Source organism: Python bivittatus, unplaced genomic scaffold (genome assembly GCF_059951505.1).
Source record: "Python bivittatus isolate LINGU-HERP-01145 unplaced genomic scaffold, Pbiv_v1 ctg000730_np1212, whole genome shotgun sequence".
Taxonomy (NCBI): Eukaryota; Metazoa; Chordata; class Lepidosauria; order Squamata; family Pythonidae; genus Python; species Python bivittatus.
This window is the reverse complement of record NW_028277109.1, coordinates 1,792,865-1,811,982: the sequence shown is the minus strand read 5'-3', so window position 1 is coordinate 1,811,982 and position 19,118 is coordinate 1,792,865. Positions and strand designations below refer to the sequence as shown.

General features: G+C 44.0%; 1 protein-coding gene across 29 annotated transcripts in view; it reads right to left on the bottom strand.

Annotated features, from left to right (window-relative positions):
* Positions 1-1,572: 1,572 nt before the first annotated feature.
* PPP6R2 (protein phosphatase 6 regulatory subunit 2) overlaps positions 1,573-19,118 on the bottom strand; it is a 92,738-nt gene continuing 75,192 nt past the window's right edge. For 14 of the 29 annotated variants that reach the window (XM_088129090.1, XM_088129085.1, XM_088129089.1 and 11 more), the window contains one exon: positions 11,974-14,251. In XM_088129090.1, the coding sequence (XP_087985216.1) occupies positions 14,029-14,251 (223 nt within the window). In that variant the 3' untranslated portion in view covers positions 11,974-14,028. The other 15 variants (XR_015793569.1, XR_015793571.1, XR_015793572.1 and 12 more) reach the window with 9 other exon arrangements.

Below are 19,118 nucleotides of genomic sequence, written 5' to 3'. Positions count from 1 at the left end.
TTTCAGAGGTCCATCTATCTCACAACCAGGAGGAAGCCATCTGCACTGCTCTAAGAAACCACAGTTGGCCCCCACACTCTCCATATTTAGAACTTATGTAAAGACAGGTTGCTTTGCCAGGCTTTTAAGAGTTAATTATAGCACTCACTTGTTTTTAGTCTTGTGTTTTAAAATGTAGTTGAACCCGAGTGCTTATTTAAGCAGAAAGGCAGGATACCATGTGTTTGTTGGTCTCTCAGGGCCTCTATGGTTAGGGAAGACACTTGGAACAGCTGGTTGAAGACTCCCAAGGAGGACATCATGGAACAGAAAGCACCAGGGAAGACTGAAGTGTGGTCTTTGCAAAACTTCTGGCTGTCACTGTCCAATAAACATAACCAACTCTTGCTTCATTGGGAAGCTTGAGAAACTTCTGTCATCTATCAACTCAACTTGCTTCCTTTGGGGAAAAAAACCCCAGCTATGAAAAGGTGAACTTGACAAGGTTCCTACTTCCCCAGGTACAAATATTTCCAGGGATATTCCATCAGCTTGTACTACGACACTTCAGCTGAGGAAGGGGACTCAGTTGAGTTGGGAGGGGGACCTTCAAGAGCAGTAGTACCAACAGCATGGCCACTCCCACTGGCGAGAAGCCTGGCGCAGAACCCCCACTGCTGTTGGGAAAAGGCTCTGGCTAGCTGGCCGTGAGCTGGCAAGGCAGCTCCCCCAAGAGCTGAGGCAAACCGGGAGAAAGGCCAAGATCGCAGCCCAGAGCCTAAACCCTGCCAACTAGCAAGGAGAAAACCCAACCTGGGAAAGGGAACACGCTGCTTTCTCCTCTTCACAAAGCCAAGTCTCCCCATTGCCCAGCAGAGAGATTCCTGAGGAAAGATGGCTACCACCCATCACCCAGGGTTTATGAGGAGCTTCCCTGGGCTCTTGTGGAGAGCAGTCTCATTTGCGGGACTGAGCACAGCTCCACAGTGCCTCAGGACTGCATTCAGGGCTATTCAGAAACAAGCCTACCTGTGGTCGGGCTGCGGCTGTGTTCCTGCCTGAGAGAGAGAGTGTGTGTGTGTGTGCAAATGTGCACCCAAGCACAGCGTATGGGCTGCTGCTCACACTTTTATTGCAGGAACATTTACATCAGGGGAATACCACTATTCCACCTATGCCTCTGTAATGGTAAAAGTCTTTCCCACATACTGTTATAGCCTCCCTCCCCTTGAGTATCGTGGCAGTTATGACACGTAGCCCCTACTAGTCTCCTCTAAGAATCATCATTGCACAAAAATACTTCTGGAATAAAGAATGCCTGTTTTCCTTTGTGCTTGTGTAGGAAATGCATTCCTTCTCCTCTCAGAGGAAAAGCATGTAGAGGCAAAGTGGGCAGCTAACATTTTGAAATTCCAAAATGCCACTGGAAGGCAAAATCAGTGGGCGTAGAGTGTGCTTAAGAGCAGCAAAGACAGCAAGTGTCCCACGAAGTCTAAAAGAGCAAAACATGAAACACCTCCGAGAATCGGGTGTCCTTTGCCCCCTCACGGGTCACAGCCACAGGGTCAAAGGAGTTACTGCAAACCCCCCCCCCCCCCCCCGTTGCCTGTATCGATCACCTTGCACTCTACAGATTAGAGAGATGCTTGCAAGACAGACTGTGTTGGAGGCATTTCAGAGAATATGTTCTGCCAACACCAACCTGGAAAAAAAGGCTTTGCGCTAAGCACGTTAAGTACGAGAGGCCGCAGCACACCTTCCCTGGGAGAAGCAACGCTTTTTTGCATAGGAGGTCAATCTTGTTCTAGTGCCACAGGTTGGCTCAACTCCCACAGATCCTCGCCCTTAAAACCCATCTTGGATGCGTTGAACACAAGATGGCTGAATTGGATTCACTGGGGGGGGGGAGCAAGGACAGAGATGCCCATCTATCAGAAGCCTCAGACAGGTATTAAAACATGAAATTCCCAGCCCAGACCTTTGCATCAAAAGGAGTCCAATCTCTGGCTTGAAAAGATCCTCAACTAATTTGCCCCACTGTTGTGTTGTGGATTACACAACCCACTGATTGAGCATTGTCCTGTGTCTTCTATTGACTTGACCGGTGAGCCCACACTCACATTGCAGGCAGGGAGGAAAATGCCCCCTCTGCTTCATCAGCCCACCTCCTCACCCTGCTGCCTCGAGTCCCCGATGCGGTGAAGTACAACCCTCCCCTCTCCCGCTCCGAGAGCCCCCCTAACTAGATGAGTCTCAAAAGCCAGGGGAAGGAAGCCAAAGCAACCCTGGTCTGCGGGAAACATGGCCCACTCATTCAGAATCCCTTGGACAGGCCAGTGACCAGAACGCCGCACCAAGTCAGCAGTCCTAGAGTTGGCAGGGGGCAATGAGACCATGCCCACCCTCCTCCTCCACCAAGGACCCAGACCGAAGCGCCCCACGTGACTCTCGCGTCAGCTGAGCCAAGAACTGAAGACCGCTGGGACAACAGGCAATCGGTTTCACGGTCATCCTGCCATGACATCTTCACAATGCTCAGTCAGAGTCTTCCTCGAAGCGGTATCCTTCCGGACACACGAAGAGCACCATCCTGTGCTCTAGCGCTCCTTTCATCTCGGTTTGTACTCTTAATTCGTATTCCTCTAATCATCTTTGTTGCCCTCCCCGAATCCTGAAAGTGGGACTGAATGCCATACACAAGGTGGAGTTGATTCTTTCATGTGCTTGGAAATTACTCTTCTGTTGGAGCAGCCCAACATTGCACTGCCTGCTTTCCAGCCACATCACACTACTGCTTTATCAAATCCATCAGATTTTGACATTTTATTTCTGTTTCCTAGGTGGCAGCTCATATATACAATTTTGGTAACTACCCCTTTCATGTCTTCATCCAAATCATCAATGAAAATATTGGATCCAGGACTGATCCTTGTGGCTCTTCACTTGATCTCTCTCTCACCAGTTTGATAAGGTTCCTTTAATGAGCACAAGCATAACTTTCCAAGCCAGCTACGGAGATACTTAAATGACCCTCCAGCTCATCAGCAATTTGTCATATACTTCACTGATCAAAGTATCATATGCGTTCATCAGTCTCACAGTTCATTAAGAAAGCTCCCCAATTAAAAAAAAATGTTTGTCTCCTAAGATTTAACAAACCCATTCTGGATTTTGCTTATTACTGCCCTGTTTTTTTAAAGGAGTTGACAGACCTATGATTTGCTCTAGATGATTTCAGATGCCAGTGTCAGAGTGCCTGATCTGCCATCTTCCGGATCTTCCTTTCCCCCTTTTTGAAAACAAGGATAGCTTTTGCTCTCCCCCAGTCATCCAGCGCTTCATCGGTTCTCCAGGAGTTCTCAGATAACATGCAAGGTTTCATCTATACCATCAGGCATTTCTTTTAGTCCCCTGGGATGCCATTTACACCACCCGGACCAGAGTGTAAAAGGGATTCTCGGAGCATGTAGATATTGAACTTGGACTGCAATCCTGTTACTTCTAGCAGCTCTTTGCATCTCTGCTCAGGGAAGACCGAACCAGCATGGGGCTCAAACAGTCTTGCCTTCCTGGTTAGCACTTTTCCTTCATTGAGCTGCTGGAATACTGATTCTTTGGAACATACCTAAAGATCTCCTTTTAATATTCTTAGTATCCTTCACTAATTCCAGTGCACTCTGAGCTTTTGCTTTCCAGACCCCCAGCTCTACTGTTTTGGACTGTCTATTCTCCTCCTCTGTGACCTCATCTCTGTGTCCTTTCTTGTTCCCAGTCCAAGATTTGCGTTGCTGTTACGTATTCTTAAACTCAAGAAGTCCAACGCTGCATTGCTGCTTTTGCAATATTCCTGCCACATCCACTTCCTCAACAAAGTCTTCCCCGCTTGCTGGTATCAGCCTGGGGACAACTGATCCACTTGTGCCCATCCTCTGCAAGCCCAGTCTGTCAGCCAGACACATCAGGAATGTCCTGGAAGGGCTGGGTGGCTGAGCTGGTCCGCCAAGAGAGACTGTGGGATAAGTGAAGCCTTCTATCACGGCAACTTCCGGCCCCTTTGAAGGAGCTGAATTTGGGTTTGGGAAGGCATCACCCACCGCTTCTCCCTGATCAAAAGGGCGGTAACAGACTCCAAGCCCAGTACTGCTTTTGATTCTCCAGAGATTAACTCAGATGCTGTCTGTGGCATTGCCAAATTGGTTCATTCTTTCTGAGCAAGCATGGCTATGTTTAACCCAGGATGAGTTCCTCTCTTTCTAATACTTCTGTTACTTTTCAACAAGCAGTACCTTTTAACTGCAGTATCCCACTCATGAGAATGTCTCCACCAGGACTCCATTACACCTACAGGTAGTCCTTGCTTAATGACCCTAATTGGGACCAGAATTTCTGTCGCTAAGCGATGTGCTCATTAGGTGGAGTATCACATGACCACCCCACTTGGCAATGGCAATTTCCAGAGTCCTGGTTGTGGTTGTTGGGCCAAGACAGCACCGTTGTTAGGTGAGGACCTCACACTTCTCCTGCCTTGCCATGCTCACCTCTGCTTCAACTCTCCCCATCCTATCTCCCCCCCATCTGCCTTTTGGCTGCCCTGCAGTCTGCCACCCTGCACCCCTGCTGCCCTACAATCTGTCTCCCCTGCCACTTCCAGCTGACCTCTGCCATGTTCTTCCTCCCGCTGCTGACAAGGTGTGCCCAGCCTGGCCTTCGCAAGGCAGCTGCTGGCTACACGTGGCTGTCCTGAGGCAGGGGCAGGGTGGCAGGGGGAGTGGAGTGCAGGGTGGCCAGAAGGGCAGAAATGGGGGGAGATAGGTGGGTGGGGGGAGTTGAAGAGTCCTTGCGGTTGTAAATGCAGGCAGGCTGCCAAATGCCCAAATTTTGATCATGTGACCGCAGGGCACTGCAACAGCCGTAACTTCAAGGACCAGTCATTACTACCATTTGTTCAGAGCCATCATAACTTTGGTTACTGAACAAATGGTCGTTAAGCAAGGATTATCAGTATTAATTTGTCTTTCTGGGCTAAGTACTCAAACTAATTTTATTTTCCATACTGAGTGTAGTGCATAGGTAGTAATGGCCATTAACTTTAACAGCCATCAACTTTACAAGTAGCTCATCTTCATGAAACCAACATGGAATCAGAGCATTACCTCCACAAGGTAATCCTACTACCAGCCAAATTCCCATGACCACAAACTACACTAGCTCACACAGTGGGGGAAAAGTGGGCTGGCCTTGTTCCTTAAAGGTCTCCAACCAACCATTTAATTTGCAAAAAATATGGGACAACAGACATTCCAAGTTTTTCTAAAAACAAACAGAAGCATTGTTATGTTGGGAACAAACTACAACTTTAAGCTAGCTTTCTTCACCCATCCCAGAAAAGCTTCAAGTTTAGATTCCAGAGTAAACGATTTTGCATCTCAGCTCCATCACTGAGGAGTAACAAGTTCCACTGAGGTTTGGCAAGGATCATGTGGCCACAAGGAGCCATGCAACACCAGAAGAGGTACCAATGAGCTAATTTCATCCAACAGCTCTTGGCCAAAGTCATGGGCTAAATTCTCCAGAAGCTCTGCCTCTCTACCATTAGAGAGCCTCTCTCCTTGCGCTCAAGGAGAAGACTGGCCCCTGCCTGGCACAGTAATTTCCAGCTGCCCTGGGGTCAACATCTTCTCTAGGGAATGGCTCCCTCTCCTCTAGTTTTGCCAGGCCATATCAGCATGACTTCCTCAAATGTCTCTTCCAACTTTCAAGGTTGGCATGAGATCCAAAGTGCAAAGTGTTACAGTTCCTGCTTCTATTAAAATTTTTACAAAATTAAACAAACCAAAGGAAGAATCAAACTCTACATGAAAGGCAAGTCTCCAGAAGCCATCCCCTCCCAGAAATGCTCCAGGACTGAGTTCCTTCCAAGGCAGTGGGTCACCACCACACTGTCTGTCAGGGACACCTTTGTTCGCAGGGATGATGTTGGCTGACTTAAGTCCCTCACCTGAAGTACCTTCCTTCCTGAAACATCTCAAGAGTGGCAAGAAACTGTCCTTCAGGCCACCAGCTGCCTGTTGCTCCCCCACTTTCTCATTTCAGCAGCCATGTTCCTGATAAGGCATTATTGCTCTATAAAAAGCTGGCAGGGATGTTTCAGTGCCAGCTTTGTATGCAACTCAAGTTCCAGTGTCAGTGGGCCAGTCCAGTGCCTTCCTGGAGAGCAGAGAATCCTGGATGCAACAGTGGGAGATCAGAGGCCTGTACCTCGCTCCTGCCCACAAGAGCAAAACCAAGAAAGAGCACAGGTTGTGAGTCAAGGCTGGAGGATGAAGATGAGCTAATGCTGCGCTCGTGACACGTACGGACCTTTCCAAGCCAAGCTGAAGAGGGACCGTGCTTTCTGACTGACTGTTCTCTCCGAAGGCAGCATTTATTATGATGAAATGAAACTGTCAAAGAGGACAAGTGGGCAGCCCAGCCTCAGTCAGGCACTTTCCAGGTCATCCCCACTGTCAAGCGGGGCCTTTCAGGGTGGCCTCTGCTCCTGGGTGGGGCTCCTCTTTCCTGCAGAAAAGGGGCGGGGGGGAGAGAGAGAGAGGTTAAGAGTTGCTGCCAAAGGCAGCTTATTTTCCATCATCTCGGATATGCTATCAGTACAAATCCCCCTTGCAGCCTAATTCCCACAGGGCTTTGTGCCTCCCCGCCTTGTGCATCCTAAAATAACAGAAAGGGGAGCTTGTTTTCTTGCAGCCCTGAGAAAGCCAGCCTGCAGGAGCCAGGATGGGGCAACTGGCCTATCTCCCTTCCCAAGAGATTCAAATGCTTCACAGGGAAAGCATGGATGGCTCTAAGATTGAGTAGAGGATTCCATTTAATAACTACTCACTGTATCTGGAGGTTCCACTTGAAGTCCTTCCTAGATCCAACCTTGTCAACACACACCAAGTCTCCCCTAATCAAGGAAATGGTCCTATTGCTAAATCCTATTGCGTCTGAAATAAAATAGCTTGGCCTGGCTTGATTAGCCTTACATTCCCTACCGGGTTCTCTTGCTGCAGAACAGCAGCCATTTGGCCAAAGACAAAACCAGAACTTTTTAAGTATAGAAAGAATGTGCCATCTGTTCAGGACTTAACACGTTATGAAATGTAATTTTAACATATTAAGATGCGGTAACAGGCAAATGGGCTGACTTGCTGTGTATTACCGAATCCTGGTTGGGTGACAATGGGGATGTAGCCCTGCTTGAAATTCACCTAGCTGGCAATCAGATCCTGCACCACTCAAAGTCCTTAAGCCCAAGGAGGTGTGCATGACTCTTGCAATGACGCTGAGAACAGCACCAGGGATGACTTGTTGCGTGTGCCTTTGCGTGGAACTGGGCCATTCTGACAAGCCCGAGCAGCAGTCAGCGCACTGACTGGCAGGCGCTCGGCAGCAACCTTCAGAAGCTCCTTGACACTGTTTCAGGGTCAATACTGGAATTACAAGGCTGCTAGTCTTGGGGGAATTCAATCTCTGGGAAAGGGATCTAACGTAGCTCATGTGTTTATGGCCTCTAAGGGGACCATGGGTTTGTCACAAGAGATCACAGTGCTATCTCACATGGGAGGGCACGTGCTTGATCTAGTATTTACTTAGATGCAGATAAAACATGCCCTGAAGATGAAGGACATCAACATCTGTCCTTTGCCAGGATCAAATCACTGCCTCATCAAACTGCAGTTAATGGACACACTGAATCTCTGCAAGGGCTGAGGACTGATTAGAAGGCAAATCCCATGGAATGTGGAGGCGTCGAGGGCGTTTGTTGAGATTGCTCCAGTGAGGCCTCTGCCCAGTCCCCTCTCTTGCTCGCTTCAATTTATAGGGCCGCCCATCTCAAATACATCACTCCCGAGAAGTTATTTGATTGACTAAGGAACTGAGGGAAAGGAAGAGACCAGAGATACCCGAGGGTGACCACAACAATGGCCAGGAGTGACGCAGCCAAGCAACAAGAAGAGTACATGGTAGGCTCACACAGCGGCAGAGTACGATTTTTTCCTTACTGCTTCCAGATTCTCACCAGGTGGCTCTGTTCAAGATTACCCAGATTCCAAGGAGACAATGGATGGAGCAAAGCACTGACAAGCACATCAGATGAGTTTGTGTGCTTCCTTGAGGATAAAGTCACTTATATATGTTTAGGGTTAGGTGCCAGTCAGGGAGTGTCTACTGTGGTGAATGAGACAGCATCTTATGCAGCGATCTGAGATTCCTTTAATCTTTACGAATGTGAAGTGGATTGAATACCCCTACTTGATCCATACTGGCTTTTTCAGGCAGCCAGGTAGAAAGTGAATTCGTGCTAAGGTTATTGATTTCAGGAAATAATTAATACCTTCTTGAGGGAAGAGATCATATAACCCCTTTCAAAATGGTGCAGCTGTGCCCTCTCTGGAAAAGGCCTTTCCTGGATTTGAGCACTTTAGACATCCTTTGTTCAATCTCCAACCTTCCTTTTCTAGGGAAAGCTGTTGAGAAAGTGGTGGGGAATTAGCTACAGATGATTCTGGATAAAACAGATTATCTGGATCCTCTTCAGTCAAGATTCAGACCTCTTCACAGAAGAGGAATGGTACTGATTGCTCTGATAGATGACCTTCATCGGGGCCTGGAGAATTGTATCCCTCTAGGTTCTTCTAGACCTTTTTGTGGTGGTTAGCACCACCGTCAACTACGGTACCCTTCTGGCCTGCCTCTACGGGGTGGGAGTGCAAGGCACTCTTTTATAGTAATTCCATTCATACCTGATCAGGTGGCACCAGTTGGTGGTGCTAGAGAAGTACTTGAGGCCTTGTGGGGTTCCCCAACTCTCTCTGCTCTTCCCTATGCTGTGAAATATCTGCACAAAGCTTCCAAAGAAGGTCATTCATCAATCTGGGGTGAGGTGTTGCTCATATACTGATGACGCACAGTTGTGTATCATCACCCCCGGCCAAGCCAAAGATGAAGTCAAAGTCTCAAACTGGTGCTTCAAGGCTGTGAGGATGTGGAGGGGGCAAAGAAGCTTGAATTACATCCCTCCAAGATGGAGTGCTATTCATCCGTAGACAACATGGCAGCTCAACAATGTTAGTGTCAGTAGTTACTCTGGGTAGGCCTCCTGGACTTGCAGTTCCTGCTTAAACAGTTAAGTAGAAGCTATGTCCAAGGGGAGCTTTACTCAGTTTTGCCTGGTGTGCCAGTTACAGCCTACCTTAGACCCACATATCCTGGTGCTCTTTAATCACCACTTAGTTGGACTACTGCCAATCAATCTACATGGGTCTACCTTTGTAATGGTATGTGGGAATGACCTTGGGAGACAGGGAGAAGGGCCGCAGCCAGAGGAAAGGTCGGATAAGAGGCAGCTTAGCCCACAAAAAGAATGTGGGTATGGCAAACATCTCAGAAGGGACCCTTGGGCTGTAAAGGCGACAGGGGAGAAATGTACTTTCTTTAATGATGACCTATACGTTACAGCTGGTACAAAAAGCCTTATTTCTTTATTTATTTGATTTATCCTACCTTTATTTTTTTTGTGAACTAAAAAAAAAAAAAGGCAGCGTATATACCTTATGCTCCCACTTATTTTCCCCACCAGAACCATCCTGTGAGGTGGGTTGGGCTGAGAGAATGCAACTGACCCAAAGTCACCCAGCTGGCTTTCATGCCTAAGGGAGGACTAGAACTCACAGTCTCCTGGGTTCTAGCCCAGCACCTTAGCCACTACACCAAACTGGCTCATACATGACTTCACTCTAAGTATCTCCAAGACCATCTTCTTCAACCATTCTCAACCTGGATGTGGATCTCCTAGGAGAACCTTTTAGTGCTCCCAGACTTCTGTAGAGGGTATATGGAACAGTCTTGACAGGCAGGAGGAAGAGCCACTACCAAGGCAATTATCAGAGAAGCATGGCTTGAGCCCATTCCAAGAATTTGAGTAAAAGTCTCAGACAAGCCCCTCCCCAATTCTCACAAAGATAAAAGGGGGGAGGGGGGAAGCACATTCAGATTTGCAAGATTCTGTTATTATGACTGTTACAATAAAAGTAGTCCTGACCTACATGGCACTGGTTTCTTACTCTGGTCAACTTTATAGGGCTGATAACTTCACAAGGTAAGGGGAGTGAGGGCTCACAGGCACTGATTTTCTGTTGTTGCACCTGCTTTGTAGAATATCCCTCCCCCAAGATAGATCAACCCCAATTTTACTAACATTTTGTAAACTGCTCAAATTAGATATTTGCACATTTGCTGTGATGGCTATATACTTTCACATTATTATTATAGCTTTTTAAAAAAATTACATTTATTTTATTGACATTACATTGTGGATGTTTTAATGTATTGAATGATATTGTAAGCTACTAAGAGTGGTTTGGCTGTGGCCAGTAACAAGCTTAGGAACAAATAAATAAGCATGCAGTGGCCGGGGTGTTGGTACATCAGTCCCACCAGTGCATAGCATCGTTTATGTTGAAGCTGCTGCATTGGTTCCCAGGAGGCTTCCAAGGCAAGTGGTTACCTTTAAAGCCTCACCTGACGCAGCCCTGGGTTACTACAGACACAACGTTGCCCAAGTAGAATCCAACTGCTCTTCCAGAGCTTTTCTGAAATACAGGGCAGTGGACATGTCTTGGTGAGTCCTACTCAGTAACAGCTCCCCTTTATAAAACTCCCCCGCCCCCCGCCCCCCACTTCAAGATATGTGAATTCCCCATCCTCTGGGCTTCACATAACTCAGGGGAGGAAGCAAGTGAAAACAGTCTTATTCTATCCATCATATCTTTGGCCCTAGCTGAATGGAGATACCACAACAATTTGGATAGGAATCCTATTGTATTGGCTGTTTTGCTTTAATTGTTAGTGCTTTACTGTTTGCTTCCTGGAGTCAATTGTAAGTCGGGTGGCCTGGAAATGCTGCAAAAATAAATAAAAGACTGCATCCGCAGAGAAGGAAAAGGAAGCGCTGTGCCACAGTGAGCAAGTACAGAGAATGCCTTTCCCCAGGCAATGGGACATGATCCCCAAAGAGCAAGCAGCAAGAGGCAGGGAGAGTTCTATGCAATCTTCTGCACAGTGAGCCAGCAGAAGGGTTTCTTTTGCTGCCTATAGAAAAAGATACTCTTTTTCACAGGGAGTAAAGATCCTACTTTTAAAGAGCAAGAGTTAGCCAGCATTGATATGGCCAACCTAAGAGGAGCCTAGGAGCTGTACCAAGTAAGGCCTCTTGTTGCTCAGGCTTTTGGTTTCCTGGTGGCTAAGAGGAATCAAATTACAGCCAGTCCCAGCTACTGCCATCCCGAGAGGAACTATCCAGTCTCTTCTTAAAAACTACGTTCAAGAAGAGACCAAAGACCAAGTTGTTCCAGTGAGGAGGCCTCTAACCAACCTGGGCCATTGTTCTTAGTTTATTTTCTTTTCTTGAGTTTGTGTTATTTTTATTATGTTTGATACTTGTCCTTACTTGAAATTTTGAGCCTACCATGAAGGTTTTAACTGTCTTCTATCATGTTAACTGCTGAGAGTCAACTTGATTACAGCAGGATATAACCGTAAGACAAATAAGTAAATCTCTCTCTTTAGAGATGGAGAACCCACCCTGTCCATAGGTAGATCTTGCTGTCAGGAAATCTGTTCTTATATTTAAATGAAATCTAGATAGTTATAACTTATACTTCTTATTTTTGGTCCTAGTTGCTGAAGCCATGGAAAACAGTTCCTGACCAACTTCCCCAGGGCACCCTTTTATATACCTGGATATGGCTATCACGTCTCCCCTCCGTCTTCTTTCCTCCAGACCGAACTTCCCAAGTTCCTTCAGCCTCTCCTTGTATGTCATGTCCTCAAGTCCCTGGATCATCTTCATTGCCTTCCTTTGAACTCTTTCTATCTGGTCACTATCCTTCTGGGAATGGGGTGCCCAGAATCATGCACAGGACTCCAGGTGTCATCTCATCAGTGCTGAGTAGAGAGGAATAAGGACTTCACACGTCTTTGGTATGATGCTTCTGCTAATTCAGCCCAGAACTGCATTACCTTTCTAGCAGCTGAATCATGTTCAGCTTGTTGTCAACAATCACATCCAAGTCCTTCTCAGAGGCAGTGTTGCCAAGCCAAGTTCATAATCCTGTCAAGGGTACCATAACACTACCACCTGCACACCCCAGCAGCTGATAAGCCAATGTGTCACCTGATCCCAGAGGGAATGTACAGATGTGTATGCACACCCATCACGCTATTCCCTTTCCAGATAAGCAATGTTATGCAACGTGCAGGAAAAAAGTAACAAGCATTCAACCAAAGAAATTAAAGGCAAGGGATAGAAAGAGACCAGGAAATATAGCTAAATCTGGCATATTCTCTCTGTACATGAACTCTAGTTTTGTAAGCAGCCAAACAGCACTGCCATCCCTCTGCAAGTGCCAGCCTCTCCAAGGGAAAATACACCGTGGCAGAGGAGAGACTCAGCAGAGAGTATCCACTCAACTAAGCTCAATACAAAGTGCTTTTATTTCCAAACAGGATTCACTCCACTTTTCCATCCTTATTTCTATTATCTGAAGTAGCACTTCAAATGCTACATTTTTAAATTTTTAACTTATCCCTTTTTGAAGATTTCACCAACTCCACTCACTACTTTCTTGGTTTTCTTCCTCCTCTCAACCCATTCACCCTTCATTCATATATTTGTTTTGCAATTCAATCTATATTTATTATCTTGTTGAGCAGAGTGCAGCAATCCAAAGAAATCCAGCCAGAAAAATATATACTAACTGGTGTTTATTGATAAAAATGCAAAACTCCATAAAATGCAAATATCATACAAAATATAGGAAAAAACACTTCTTCTCATGTATTTTAGCATCCAAGACTTATTAGCAACATAAGCTTAACAAAGTCTCTAGCCAAAAACTCTCAGAGAAGAGGGACACTACTTGGTTATTAGTTACAACTACATAACCCATAAAAAACGACTACATGGTGGATGAAACTAGGCTTGGCATATGATCCTCCCATTATATTGCCAATCCATACCCCCCACTGGGTAACTAGCATACACACGCCAATAGGTGGCAGTAAATAGCAGTAGACGTGCAAAACACACAAGTTTTTCACATGATCCATGTAGACATAATATTGTTGTACAGATAATGGGATGAATTTCTTCCCATGAGAAACTCCTGATATATCTCTCTATATGACTTCAATGTACTTTTTTTGTATGGGTGACTTGCTTCTGTATTCAGTTCCCTTTTCTTCAACAGATTCATTCTTGATCCTATCTCTTCTGGTTTATTGCATGTATTAAGTACCACATTCCCACTGCACTCATTTCTATTTCTCCTAACATTCCCAACTCTCACTTCCAGATAACAATGGGGGCAGAAGCACATTCTTATACACTTTTCCCCTTCTTTTAACAAAGTTCATTCAGTGCAACAGAACATGTACCATCATCTGTCTGTCTACCACCATTAAAATTTATCTATTCATCTCCTTATTTTTAATAACTATTCTATCCAGTTTCACAAGTGCATCTACTTGCTCTTGTTTTTCACCATTTATACATAATTTCAATCCACTCCATCTTCCCTGTCAAACATAACTACCCTAATCTTTAAGTCACTTTCAGAGCTACACACTTTGTTGGATCATACAATCAAATACAAACGATTTGAGTTCCAGCCAATTATACCTAGTTTACATTATATACACAAGTTCATGTCCCTAACCAACACACCTCTACCATCACCATGACCATTCCTTATTAATTTATTCATAAATATATTAAAGAACCAGGGGGATAGCACACATCCTTGCCTTACACTCTGCTGAGCGTCAAATAAGTTGATAAGCATTCTATTTATTCTCACACAAGTTTTGCTTCCATCATATAAGAACCCCTATCGTATTCATCAACCAACTTTTAACTTCACACTCACACAGAATGTTTCGTAAGTCAAGCTTATTTACTTTATTGTAAGCATTCTCTAAATCAACATTCGTACATTTCTCAATGACCTACAGAAAAGCAAAAATCTTGTCTGCAAGTCCCGTTCTTGAAATAACGGCACACAGCACTTCCCAATGTTGTTGGTAGTCACCTCTTGTATCCTTTCGATTAGAATTTTTCCTAGGCACAATCAACAAACTAATCTCTGTGCTGTAACTTTTGCGTTCCATCTTGCCATCTTTCTCTTTGTGCAGGGAAATAACAACAGCATTCTTCAGGCACAGATGGCATCTTCAAACAAACATGAAACAAATCATACAGTTGTTTCACAAGCAAACCACATTCGTATTTTAACATTTCTCCGTATCATCTCTATCAGCAACCTTATCATTTTTCATAGAATTGTGGACCATGAGGATCATTGAGACCAACTTTTTTCAACATTCTCACAATTGGTGACTTTTTCATCCATTCTTTTCTTGGATACTAAGATTTATGGCATTTATTGAAATTCCTCCCTTCCACATATCTCAGTCATTCCCATATGGATCTCTAAAATACCCTTCCAGCATTCCCCCACTTCGTTTTAATCCCAAACTATTTCATCACTCTCATTTTTAATTCCACTTACTCAACTGAGACTTATTTAGTCCTTTTCACCCACTTCGTTTTTTTTTATTTCCATCAAAACCACTCTGCAATTTTTCTGTCTCTTTACTCATTAACTATTATTTTCTCTTTGATTACATTATTTGCAATTATCTACTTCTCTATATGCACATTTCTACCAGAACAGCTGAGCTCCAGGGTGGAAATGTTAACTTTCTTTCCACAAAAGCCCTCTAGGTCTTCCCACATTGACCCCTCGTCCTGCCCTTGGGATGGCGGCTTGATAGCTCGCTCTGCCACCCCCCATCTTTTAGAGGGTGCCTCACCGGGTGTCCTCTCCCTAAACCCAGGAATGGGAGAGGGGGCGGCTTCCATAACCTGTACTGCTTTTTTGGCAAATTAAAAGGAAAAACTGAGAAAAATATGAAATTTTCCAGCATCACTTCCTGGCCCTGTAGCACTGAAGTACATGGCAAAGGAAATGAGCCATTCTTCCCCTTGGGAGATAAATCAATCTCATGAGATACATAAAATAAAACTTCATTTGTTAAAAAAAGAAAAGAGAATGTAAAAATCCCTTTTAAGTTTTAGATAATCTATGCAAAAACATTTAGTGGCAAAGGAGATAAAAATGCAGAGCTGTTCCTATCACAGAACATGACTTAAAAGGACCATCAATAGAAAAATAAGCCTCTGGGCAGACCAAAAACGATGCCATCTTCTCCTGATTTAGAGGCAACACTAAAGAAACTTCAAGTCACAGAAAACAGACACTATCAAACATGTACTGCACATAAAAAAACACAGTAAATACTTGAGACAAAACATCAAGCTTAAGCACATAATCAAAATAAAAATTAAACCTTACAAAATATGTCTTAACCTGTCCTTTCAAAGACAGCTACTCTCCTGAAAAGATTTCCCTCTATTTCATTTCTTCATAGATTTCCCCCAGAAGATTCTGAAGCTGCTGGGGAGAAAGAACAAGCGTCTTCTCTTCTCTTCTCTTCTCTTCTCTTCTCTTCTCTTCTCTTCTCTTCTCTTCTCTTCTCTTCTCTTCTCTCTTCCAATTTCTTTAAAGCAGAAACTTTGCTATCTAGCAGAAAAGGAGGGACTGGCGGTAGCATCCTGAACTACATGGCCCCAAGCCACACTTCCATTAGCCTGAATATCGACTGAAACCAAAGGTGGCTCTCGATCCGTGAAAGTGGGCATGAGAGCTTCCCCGCCGGGTAACTTTTTCTCATCTTGACTTCTTGAAGCAGTATACTCTTATCTGCAGCTTTCTTTGCTTCATTCCATCAAATATAATTTTCATACTTCCTGTTAGTGTAACTCCACACACTTGTTACACACTGCAACATTTTTTTCACTGTTTCAAGCAGCTTGGGAAATTAATCTATCTACTAATCCATTTTCATGTAGCTCTTCTATTTTCACTTTTCTTTCACTTTTCTTCTATGTCCATTTTCCCCTAAGACCCATTTTTGACACTATAAAAAATGGGCTCTCCTACATTCAGAATCTCTCCTTACTCTTTTATCCTTCACTAATTCATCAATATTTCATCAAAAGTAATCAAATCAAATGCTTTTAGATTAATATTTGTTCAGCTGTTTAAACAGACTTGTGATTACTGCATGTATTCAAAACAAACAGACCTTTTTCTAAGCAGATGCTCACTGAACAGGCATCATTCTTATTCATTCTAGGCACTCCGAATGGCCCATCATTTTCCTGTATTCTCTCGTTTCACTGGGCTACAGCTTTCACTGACCCTAGGATGAAATGGATTATCTGGATCCTTTTCAGTTGAGAATTAGGCTGGGTGTAGGACTGAAACCACAGTACTGGCCCTTCCTGGTGACCTTTGGTGGGACTACAATAAGTAGAACGTGACTCTTCTAACGCTACTTGGCAATCTTCAATACCATCAACCACGCTATCTTTCTTGACCATGTGTGAGGACTGCAAGTGGGGAATACTGTATTGCAGTGGTTCTTCTTTCCTGAGTGGCTGGTTCCACTCACGATTGTGGGTGGGAAGTGGTCAAGTCCTTGGGCACTCTGGTGGGGTGCTGCAGGGCTTCATCCACCCCCACCCCCCCACACACATGAAGCCCCTGGGAGAAGTCATGTCCTAGCAATTTGCAGATGATACCCAGTTATATATCTCCACTTCACACCGAGCAGGGGATGAAGAGATGGTCTTGACCTAGTGCTGGAAGTTGTTAGGGTTTAGATGGGGAAGAAGAGGTTCCAACTGAATCACAACAAAATGAAGTGTCTCCACTTTGGATTCCAGTTCATTTTTTACTCTGGATAAAACAGATGTCCTCTGGATAGAGCTGGCCTACATTCTCTATCATCTCTCTCTCCCATCATCATCATCATCATCTACATATATACACAGACATGTATACACATACACACACTTGTTAATACAGTTCCTGCTTCTAGTAAAGGGGTTCAACATTATCAAATATTACAAAAAAGGTAAAATACTTAGGAATTTACTGGACAAAAATAATATTTATTTAAAAATAATTCTTTACTATGTTGGAAAACTGTTAACAGGAGATACCTCTAGATAGAAAAAACTAAACCTGACTCGGCTAGGAAGAATTGCAGTTGTTGAAGTGAATATTTTAACCAGACTTAATTTTCCTTTTTCAGATGATTCCAATATATATTGAAAACAAGGTATTGAATGACTGGCATAAAAAGCAATAAACTATGAATAGTCCAATAAAAAACCTAGCATTAAATTCAAGATCTTCAAAAGAGTAAGGTGGATCGGCAGCTACAAACTTTAAATTGGATAAAGTGTTATTTGTTTAACATGGATTTCGGAATGGATCGTATCTCCTTATGGCATGGCTACCTCCTCAGAAAAGACAGGATTTCTGGGACCATATGAACAAAAAAATATACTAATAATACACAGTATCATGTAATAGTAAGTAATACCTTGAATGTTGCAATAAATACAGAAAAAAAAATCCCCCCTCATACTTTGCTATTAAAAGTTTCTTTTTATGAAGAGGAAAGCACTAAGAAAATCACTCAGTGGAAAGACAATAATTCATTTAAATGGCAAGATGTAATTATTAGTAAGATGAAGATAAACTCTTCTGAACCTTGCACAGTGGTCCAGTCTATCTGAATGTATCAATATATTCAGTTCAGTAGCAGAACTGCAGAAACAAAGAGAAATATTCAGAGTCCTGACAATCTGAAAATCTTATAACTAACATATTGGAATGAAATATTAAAAGTTGAATTCCCATTTCAACCTGCAATATTCTTATTAAACTTTACTAAAACAATTTCAATCTTTTAAAATGATATAATATATTCATAATTAACTAATAATATACTGGAAAATTATCATCTTTATGACATTTTCATCCTTGTTTATTCATTTATATTGAATCTCTTTTTATTGCTTTTTTAATGGTTTTATATATGTTATTTAAAATAACTAATCTAAAAAAAGGAAGAAATTGACCTCTGCTCCCATCATGGCTTTGGTCAATCCAGGCTTTCATATTATACTGTGAGGGGAGCTATCAGCCCCACAAGGCAGACCAGATCAAGAAACAGACTCCGCGGAAGACTAAAAACCACTTTTCTTTAGACTGGGTCTCGTAACACAATCTTGCGAGTGTGGCTGTGCTTCCCCTCCTCCCCCTTTTATATTCATGGGGATTGGGGGGTGTCTATCTGAGACATTTTCATAATTCTCCCTCATCATCTGGACTTAAGCAACGTGTCCCTCCTTGTTGCTTTGATAATGGATCTTCCCTCTCTCCCTCCAGGTCATCCTCTTCACTCTCTACAGGAGCCAATAGTACTCCACCCTTACATACATGATGCCGAAGTACATATTAGGCAAACTGAAACGGCCTGAGGAACTGGTTGCTGTCTTTTCCATGATGTGAAGGGAGCCAATATATGGGTACAAAAAAGGACACTGTTTATGTTAGAAGGTGGTGAGCTTGGAGTCTCCTTAGAAGAGCGAGAGGCACCGGGTCAGCCCATAGTAAAGTCACCCCATGTTCTTGTTATCAGATCCCACATTCCTATAGTAAAGGTTGTGTCATAATTTATCCTGCTTTTATAAGTCCTGGCATCATTTCCAGAAGGTAAATAACCTGCAACCTTGTGGCTTTGGGGCTCTTCTGCGTTTCTTTGGCCAGGAGCCCAGGGATCACTGTGGTTGTGCCAATAAAAGACACTTGTTACATCCACGTCCAAGTGTTTTAGGCTCCTTATTTAAGTGGGCATTTTCCCCAGAACAGCCTGGTGCAGTCAGCAGGACCAGAAGGTCAAGAGTTGGGGCAGTTCACTGCATTTGGCCAGGCACGTGCCACTTCTGCAGGTTCACAATCTCTACCCTTGACCTGTTTTCCTATCCCATCCCAAACCTGTTTGGAGATACCTGACTGGACTCTGCAGGAGCGAGTCCAAGCGAGTTCTGACTCTGACCGGCAAGTTTTGGGTTCCTGCTATCAGACTCTACAGAAGTGAGTAACAGGCAGTGAAGA